General features: G+C 41.0%; 2 protein-coding genes across 3 annotated transcripts in view; both read left to right on the forward strand.

The window, feature by feature from the left end:
- The window catches only part of gabpb1 (GA binding protein transcription factor subunit beta 1), a 19,115-nt gene extending 18,469 nt beyond the window's left edge, over positions 1 to 646 (forward strand). Inside the window, exon 8 of one of the 2 annotated variants that reach the window (XM_058388426.1) lies at positions 1 to 640. This exon is cut by the window's left edge and continues 103 nt beyond it. In XM_058388426.1, coding sequence (XP_058244409.1) covers positions 1 to 47 — 47 coding nt within the window. In that variant the 3' untranslated portion in view covers positions 48 to 640. The other variant, XM_058388427.1, reaches the window with a different exon arrangement.
- Positions 647 to 5,463: 4,817 nt separating this feature from the next.
- hdc (histidine decarboxylase) overlaps positions 5,464 to 10,000 on the forward strand; it is a 40,374-nt gene continuing 35,837 nt past the window's right edge. The window contains exons 1-8 of the mRNA XM_058387163.1: positions 5,464 to 5,569; positions 6,483 to 6,655; positions 7,411 to 7,524; positions 7,679 to 7,801; positions 7,901 to 8,077; positions 8,183 to 8,326; positions 8,457 to 8,523; positions 8,650 to 8,812. Of these exons, the coding sequence (XP_058243146.1) occupies positions 5,542 to 5,569; positions 6,483 to 6,655; positions 7,411 to 7,524; positions 7,679 to 7,801; positions 7,901 to 8,077; positions 8,183 to 8,326; positions 8,457 to 8,523; positions 8,650 to 8,812 (989 nt within the window). The 5' untranslated portion in view covers positions 5,464 to 5,541. The remainder of the gene's footprint in view (positions 5,570 to 6,482; positions 6,656 to 7,410; positions 7,525 to 7,678; positions 7,802 to 7,900; positions 8,078 to 8,182; positions 8,327 to 8,456; positions 8,524 to 8,649; positions 8,813 to 10,000) is intronic.

Here is a 10,000-nt window from a genome sequence, read left to right on the forward strand (position 1 = left end):
AAAAACTGGAGGCCATCACACGACAGGGGGGGAAGAAACCTGCGTGACACACACACACACACACACACACACGTACATGTACACACACACACACACACACTGAAACGACATGTGCCTGTGTCATAACTGGTTACACTCCAATGTAATATTAGCAGGAACACTGCAGAATATCGTCTCCTTCCCTATGTAGGCATACATGTAGGCTTCCCTAGGAAGGCAGCACACCCTCCTGTCTCACACACACACACACACACACACACTGTCTCATTCAGAACACCTGCTACCTTTTAAGGGTCCCTATTATTGGCATTATTTAAGACAATTCCCTAATTATTTTTAAGTTTCATATTGACACACACACACACACACACACACACACCTGAATTCTTAGAGACTGTTTCTCACACACACTAATGTTTTTTGTTGAATTTTTAAAAAGACGTATCTGTCCCCCAGTCCAACCCTGTGCCCTGTTCACTACCTAGTGCACTTAGTTTGGGAGATTAGTGCGCATTAGTGTATATACCACAATGCATTTCAGTATGTTAGTGTCCAGTCCCTGTGTAGAGGATACTCTTACTAGGGTGTGGCAGCTGTAGGGGTTAAGGGACAGGTGTGTGTTTTTTCCACTCAGCTGTGTTTATGTGAACCATGAACTTGTTTCTAAATAAACCTGAATGGAATGTGATCAGATGGAGTGTGTGGAATAAACCAAGCTCGTGTGTGTGTGGGGGGGGGGTCTCACGTCTCTTTGGTCTCTTCACGGCTGTGTTTCAGTTACTTTGCTCTAACTCTAATCCCTACACACACACCTCATCTGACCATCTAACACAGCTAAACCTACAGGTACACACACACCCACACATCCCTAAATATATCCCTAACCCTAGACATTTAAACTATTAAATCTGATCTGAAACTTAAGCCTAACTTTCATATAAGCATGAGCCCCATCAGACAGGTCGTGGTGGTGGTGTTGCAACCATCTATAACAATTCTCTTACTGTTACTCAGAAAACAGGACCCAGGTTTAACTCATTTGAAGTGCTTGTCCTTAATGTTGCACTCTCTGACATACATAAAAAACCCCTACTATGTCTTGCTCTGGCCACCGTGTACAGACCCCCGGGGCCCTACGGTGTTTTTCTTCATGAGTTTGCACATTCACTCTCAGACCTTTTGATCAGTTATAGTTAATTGTAGGAGACTTTAACATTCATGTAGACAATGCTAACGATGCGTTAGGACTCGCATTTATAGATTTACTAAATTCCTTTGGGGTTAAACAAAATAATAGACCAACTCATCATTTTAATCATACACTTGACTTAGTTATATCACATGGGACTGATGTGTCCGATATAACCGCTCTACCTCAAAGCGATGACATCACAGACCATCACCACTTAATGTACACTCTACCTGTAGAACATATTAGACACGTCTCTCCACGTTATAAACTTGGTAGAACTATAACTCTGACCACTAAAGACAGATTTACAAACAATCTGCCAGATCTGTCTCAACTTCTTACTAGACCCCTAAATGCAGATGATTTAGATGAAGTAACTAACAGCATAGGCAATATTTTCACCAGCACACTAGACACTGTTGCCCCCATCCGACTAAAAAAGGTCAGAGATAAAACACCTGCACCGTGGTACAATAGTCATACTCACACCCTCAAGAGAGCAACCCGTAACCTCGAGCCAAAGTGGAGAAAAACCAAATTAGAAGTTTTTAGAATTGCGTATAAAGACAGTCTGGCCAACTATAGACAGGCTCTAAAAGCTGCTAGGGCTGAGTATCTGAGCAATCTGAAATAAACCAGAACAATCCCAGATTCTTATTCAGTACAGTGGCTAGACTAACAAAACATCAGATTTCTGGAGAGAGTATTTCAGCACAGTTTAGTAGTGAGGACTTTATGAATTTCTTCACTAAAAAAATTGATAGTATCAGGAACAAAATATTGGATGTTCAACCTTTGACAGCATCCAGTGATCCAGACCAGCCTAAAGCTCCACATTTAAAGCTACAGTGCTTTACCAGCATAGGGCAGGAAGAGCTGTATAAACTTATCACCACGGCTAAACCAACAACGTGTTTGTTGGATCCAATTCCAACTAGATTACTGAAAGATGTGATACATGCAGCTGGAGAGCCTCTTCTCAATATTATTAACTCTTCGTTATTTCTAGGTCATGTCCCAAAATCTCTTAAGTTAGCAGTTATTAAGCTTCTTCCTAAAAAACCAAAACTAGACCCTATTGAAATATCTAATTACAGACCGATTTCAAACCTTCTGTTTATATCTAAAATATTAGAAAAGGTGTCAGCTCAATTATGCTCCTTCCTACAGGAAAACAATATCCTTGAAGAATTTCAGTCAGGTTTCAGGCCCCATCATAGTACAGAAACTGCACTAGTTAAAATCACTAATGACTTGCTTTTACCTTCGGACCAAGGCTGCATCTCCATTTTAGTCCTGCTTGATCTTAGTGCTGCATTCCACACTACAGATCATAACATTCTCGTAGATCGCTTACAAAATCACACAGGTATGCAGGGACAGGCATTAAAATGGATTAGATCCTACCTGTCTGATCCATACCACTTTGTAGATTTAAATGGAGAACTGTCCAGTGTAGTGCCAGTGAAATACGGGGTCCCACAAGGGTCAGTTTTAGGACCTCTGCTGTACTCAATATACATGCTTCCACTGGGTAACATCATTAGAAGTCATGGGATTAGTTTCCAGTGTTATGCCGATGATACCCAGTTATATATTTCATCAAAACCAGATGAAATATCTAATTTGTCTAGATTAACTGAGTGTGTTAAAGATATTAAAGATTGGATGACTGATAATTTTCTATTACTAAATTCTGACAAGACAGAGATATTACTTATTGGTCCAAAAACCAGCACACAGAAGCTCTCACAATTCAGCTTGCATCTAGAAGGATGTACTGTTACCACTAGCTGGACAGTGAAAGACCTGGGTGTAATATTAGACAGCAACTTATCCTTTGAAAATCATATTTCCAATATCACAAAAACAGCCTTCTTCCATCTTAGAAATATCGCCAAGCTTAGGAACATTTTATCTGTATCTGATGCAGAAAAACTAGTTCATGCATTCCTGACCTCCAGACTGGACTACTGTAATGCATTACTAGGTGTTTGTCCTGCATCTTCAATAAACAAGCTACAGTTAGTCCAGAATGCAGCCGCCAGAGTTCTTACCAGGTCAAGAAAATATGATCATATAACCCCAATATTATCATCCCTGCACTGGCTACCTGTGAAGTTTAGAATTGACTATAAATTAGCACTAATTATGTCCAGAGCTCTAATTGGTTTAGCTCCCACCTATCTCTCCAGTCTTCTAACACGTTACAATCCACCACGCTCTTTAAGATCACAAAATTTCGGACTTCTGGCAGTTCCCAGAATATCAAAGTTCACAAAAGGGGGTAGAGCGTTTTCGTATTTAACTCCTAAACTTTGGAATAGTCTTCCTGACAGTGTTCGGGGCTCAGACACAGTCTCCCAGTTTAAATGTAGACTAAAGACTTATCTCTTTATCCTGGCATACATTTAACACATCCCATAACCTTGTGCTCCAGTACATCTGATTAAATACACATTATCATCTAGTGTTGCTAATATTATGAACAGCAGCTACGCTAATTCTGTTCCATTGTTTCCCTTCTTCTACCCATCCCGAGGCATACAGAGACTGTGCCGTCTCCAGTGGCATCCGGAGATGGACCAGCTCCAGCCGGGTTCTGCTTTGTGAGGATTGGGATATTCAAAGCAACGCTGCCAACCTTATGTAGACGACAACAACCTCCTTATTAATTTACATAACATTCTACACATGCTGTAGCGGCATCACACGACTGACTATACAGAAATGCACAATATAATCACACTCTCCGCTGTCACCCAAATGAGGATGGGTTCCCTTTTGAGTCTGGTTCCTCTCAAGGTTTCTTCCTCTTACCATCTAAGGGAGTTTTTCCTTGCCACAGTCGCCTCAGTCACCTCAGGCTTGCTCACTTGGGATAACATCTAGGACTGTCTGTCTGTTTGTCTGTTTATGTTCGTTGTTTTATTATGTCGTTTCTCATGTAAAGCTGCTTTGAGACAATGCTCTTTGTTAAAAGCGCTATACAAATAAAATTGAATTGAACTGAATTAACTTTGACTCTTAAACCAAAATATGCTAATTAGATACAGTATGTTAATACATATTATTAATTATTAGGAGTTTGTGATTAAGAACACTATCTTGTGGTTGATATGGACAGCAGTGGACAGTGTTGGGTGTGTTTTTTTTTTATCTTGTTGCCATGACAACCACCAGCCCTAACCTGCAGGTTCACACTAAAACCTTCACCTTTTGCCCACATAAACCTGATACCTAAACCCTGACCTCTGATCTTTAACCCTAAATCCCTTCCCTCTTGGTCAGACCCTGTCACTATGACCGCTGATCTCACATCACTAATCCCTGACACTAAACCCCTGACCAATGAACCTCAAACTTTACACACAACAGCGAAGCACTGATGCAACGGCAGGTCAGAGGGTCAGATGGTCTCCAAGTGGTTCTGTCCCCAGCAGTCCCCTGGGTCACCGACTAAGCACTCAGATCTATCCCCAGCAGTCCCCTGGTCACAGGCTGACCACTCAGATCTATCCCCAGCAATCCCCTGGGTCACAGACTGATCACTCAGATCTATCCCCAGCAGTCCCCTGGGTCACAGACTGATCACTCAGATCTATCCCCAGCAGTCCCCTGGGTCACAGACTGACCACTCAGATCTATCCCCAGCAATCCACTGGGTCACAGACTGACCACTCAGATAGAACCACTTGGAGACCATCACACCGCCTTTGAACTGCCGCTGCATCGGTCAGCTTTCTTCAGCAAGGAATTAGGATGCCATTGCATCGGTCAAGGAATTGCTAAATGCCAGAAACGTAAATGTAACTAGCACTAGTTAGGAAGTTACCTGACAGGTTACCTTATATGAGCATGCTACATGTAACCATAGCAACGATGTAACCATAGCCTCTGCTGCTTGATGACCAAAACTCTGATTGTTAAAGATAGAAAGCTATGAGAGCAGAACTCTGACGCAGGCCCACAGGCATTGAGGGTAACGCTGACGTCTCTCACGTGTTAGTAGGACATTTAGGGCATGTTTAGGGAAAATTTCATCAGTGTGTGTTATTCTAATGTCACCATGCACACCTGATGTTTTCCCACAGTGTGTGTGTACACCTCGCTGACCGCAGTGTGTCATCAAACAGTGTATTCTTCTCCTGTTTAACTGGAAGAAACCTCATCACTTTTATCAAACAGGTGGAGCGCAGAATAAATGCAGCTCCACGTCACCAACAGGCTCTGTGTGTGTGTGTGTGTGTGTGTGTGTCAAGTGGTCTGGGGTCACTATATAATGTTCTCACACACATTCGCACACACACATCCAGCCATTCATCAGGACACAGCAAGAGCGAGGGATTATGCAGGCAGAGGAATACACACGCAGAGGTAACACACACACACTGCTAGAAATCATTTTATATAATTTAGTTAATTTTAAAAACTTTAATCATAAAAATACAATAATATAATGATTATTTTAGAATTAATAGAAAATAGAACTTTAGGAAAACTATTAAAAATATTACAATATTATTATTAATTATAATTATTTTAAATTACATTAAAAATTATAATATATATTATATATATAATCATTATTTCAATTTGAATTTCAATTTTTCAATTTGATGGAAATGAAAACTCCTGAAAAATGATTTCATTATTTTTATTAATAATTTTTCATTATATATAATATAATATAATATAATATAATATAATATAATATAATATAATATAATATAATATAATATAATATAATAATATTATATGAATTATTATTTTTAATAATAAAATTGTTTGTTATTATTATTGCATTTAACAGATGAAAAATGTAAAATAATTTTATAAAAACACATAAAATACTAATACTAAAATACATGAACAGCTGTTTTAATAATAACGATTATTTAATTTATTTAATTTATTTAATTTAAAAAATAATTAGAATAAAATTCTAAACTAATTGCAATAAGAAAAACAATATTTTTAAACAAATTATGAACAATTTTTAAATAATTAGTTTCTATGGCTAAAATGATGTTTACGCTAATTGTATAATTATTTCTGATATAATTTGAATTAAAGTGTTAGCCTTTTTAAGTAAAAGAAACAGACTTTAAAATGAAATTAAAATGAATTTGAAAGAGATGAAATGAATCTCATGATTTTTACCTTCTCCTGCGGGAGTAAATATGAACAGAGGAACGTTTATCCTGAGCTTTTAGGAACCTGTTTTACTGCAGGTTCACTGACACCAACAGGTGAGTGTGAGATGAATAAACGTGTGTGTGTGTGTTAGGGAAGGAGATGGTGGATTATATCTGTCAGTACCTGATGGAGATCAGACAGAGGCGTGTTCTCCCAGATGTTCAGCCAGGCTTTATGAAGTCTCAGCTTCCTGATAAAGCTCCTCATGAGCCGGAGTCGTGGGACACCATCATGCAAGACGTGGAGAACATCATCATGCCTGGGGTGAGTGCACTCATCACTCATCCCTCATCACTCGTCCTCTACCCCTCATCCCACATCTTTCATCACTCATCCTCTATCAATCATCACATATCACTCATCCCACATCTTCCATCACTTATCCCTCATAACTTGTCACTCATTCCACATCCTTCAACACCCATCTCTCATCCTTTATACTTCATCACTCATAACTATACCCTCATCACCCATCACTCATCCCTCATCCTCCATCACTCATCATGTATCATTCATCACTTCATCACATTCATTCTTCATCACTCCTCCCTCATCCCACATCCCTTGTCCCTCATCACTCATCCCTTGTCCCTCAACTCTTCATCACTCATCCTTCATCCATCATCCCTTATTCATCATCCCTCAACCCTTTATCACTCATCCCTCTTCACTCATCACTCATCCCTCATCCCACATCAATCATCCCTCATCCTTCATCCCACATCCCTCATCCTCAAACACTCATCCCTCATCCTTCACCCCTCTTTACTCATCCATCACTCATTCCTCGTCACTCATCTCTCATCCTCAATCACTCATCCCTCTTCACTCATCCTTCATCACTCATCCATTTTCCTTCATCATTCATCACTCATTCCTTGTCCCTCTTCACTCATCCCTCATCCTTCATCACTCATCCCTTATCTTCCATCACTCATCACTTATCTGTCCACTCAACCTGTCTCCAATTTCTGACCAGCAAGAAGCTCACAGCTGTGTGTGTGTGTGTGTGTGTGTAGGTTGTTCATTGGCAGAGTCCCCACATGCATGCGTATTTTCCTGCACTGACCTCATGGCCATCACTGCTGGGAGACATGCTGGCAGACGCTATCAACTGCCTCGGCTTCACCTGGGTAACACACAAACACAAACACACACACAAACACATACACACACACACACTCACCTGTACACACATCTAACTCTGAACCTTTTCTGTGTACTGACTAAGACATAAACCTATTAGATGCCTGTGTGTGTGTGTGTGTGTGTTCATGTGTGTTATAGGCATCTAGTCCTGCTTGTACAGAGTTGGAGATGTGTGTGATGGACTGGCTTTGTAAAGCACTAGGGTTGCCAGATCATTTCCTTCATCATCATCCAGAGAGCCGTGGAGGAGGGATACTGCAGGTATGCGCACACACACACACACACACACACATACACACACAGAGTAAACAGTAAACACCAGTGTTTCAGTGTTTTGAGTCATGTGTGTGTGTGTGTTAGAGTACGGTCAGTGAGTGCACACTGGTTGCCCTTCTCGCTTCCCGTAAAGACAAAATTCTGCAGATGAAGAGCAGAAGCTCTCCTACAGACACACACACAGACGCCTTCAGTGACACACACACCGACATGGACGAGTCCACGCTGAACTCCACCCTCATTGCCTACGCCTCAGACCAGGTACACACACCTCACTCTACAGCACCCTCATTAATATGCGCATAATTAAAGGTTCATGTAAATTAACCTAAAATAAATTAAGTGTGTGTGTGTGTGTGTGTGAAGGCTCACTCCTCAGTGGAGAAGGCCGGCTTGATCTCCCTGGTGAAGATCAGGTTTCTGGAGACAGATGAGAAGTTCTCACTGCGTGGAGAAACCCTACAGAAAGCCATTCAGGAGGACAGGAGGCGGGGCTTAGTGCCTGTCATGGTAACCGTTTAGCTACTTAACATCATACACACAGAACAGCACCGCTAGCTCACCTGCTTACTCTGAGCTATTTAGCATAAAATCTATTCTATTTAACTGAAGTAGTGTGTGTGTGTGTGTGTGTGTTTAGCTGTGTGCTACACTAGGTTCTACAGGTGTGTGTTCCTTTGACTGTCTGGAGGAGCTGGGACCCATCTGTAAGTTTAGCCATTTGGCTGTGTGTGTGTGTGTGTGTGTGATTCACTAACCACATATGCAGTATATTAAATTAAAACTTCAGATTGCCAAAACAGTGTGTGTGTGTATATGTGTTTGTGTTTCAGGTGCTCGTGAAGGTCTGTGGCTCCATGTTGATGCAGCATACGCAGGCTCCGCCTTCCTCTGTGCTGAATTACGTAACTTCCTGTCTGGAATTGAATACGCAGACTCGTTTGTCTTCAACCCGTCTAAATGGATGATGGTGCACTTTGACTGTACGGCTTTCTGGTGAGAGATTAGCTTTAGTGCCCCCTACTGGTGCAGACCAATTTAGTCTACACAAACACACAAACACACTGAGGATCACTACACACCTGTATATACACTTCTAGGGATCACTACACACTTGTATACACACAATTGGGGATCACTACACACCTGTATACACACCTGAGCATCACTTCACACCTGCATACACACATGGGGATCACTACACACCTGTATACACACCTGAGGATAACTACACACCTGTATACACAGATCTAGGGATCACTACACACCTGTATACACAGATCTAGGGATCACTACACACCTGTATACACATTTCTAGGGATCACTACACACCTGTATACACATATCTAGGGATCACTACACACCTGTATACACATTTCTAGGGATCACTACACACCTGTATACACATATCTAGGGATCACTACACACCTGTATACACATATCTAGGGATCACTACACACCTGTATACACATATCTAGGGATCACTACACACCTGTATACACACCTGGGGATCACTACACACCTGTAAACACATTTCTAGGGATCACTACACACCTGTATACACATTTCTAGGGATCACTACACACCTGTATACACATATCTAGGGATCACTACACACCTGTATACACATTTCTAGGGATCACTACACACCTGTATACACATATCTAGGGATCACTACACACCTGTATACACATTTCTAGGGATCACTACACACCTGTATACACACCTGGGGATCACTACACACCTGTAAACACATTTCTAGGGATCACTACACACCTGTAAACACATTTCTAGGGATCACTACACACCTGTATACACATATCTAGGGATCACTACACACCTGTATACACACCTAGGGATCACTACACACGTGTATACACATTTCTAGGGATCACTACACACCTGTATACACATATCTAGGGATCACTACACACCTGTATACACACCTAGGGATCACTACACACGTGTATACACATTTCTAGGGATCACTACACACCTGTATACACATTTCTAGGGATCACTACACACCTGTATACACATTTCTAGGGATCACTACACACCTGTATACACATATCTAGGGATCACTACACACCTGTATACACATATCTAGGGATCACTACACACCTGTATACACACCTAGGGATCACTACACACCTGTATACACATTTCTAGGGATCACTACAC

Source organism: Hemibagrus wyckioides, linkage group LG04 (assembly GCF_019097595.1).
Source record: "Hemibagrus wyckioides isolate EC202008001 linkage group LG04, SWU_Hwy_1.0, whole genome shotgun sequence".
Classification (NCBI taxonomy): Eukaryota; Metazoa; Chordata; class Actinopteri; order Siluriformes; family Bagridae; genus Hemibagrus; species Hemibagrus wyckioides.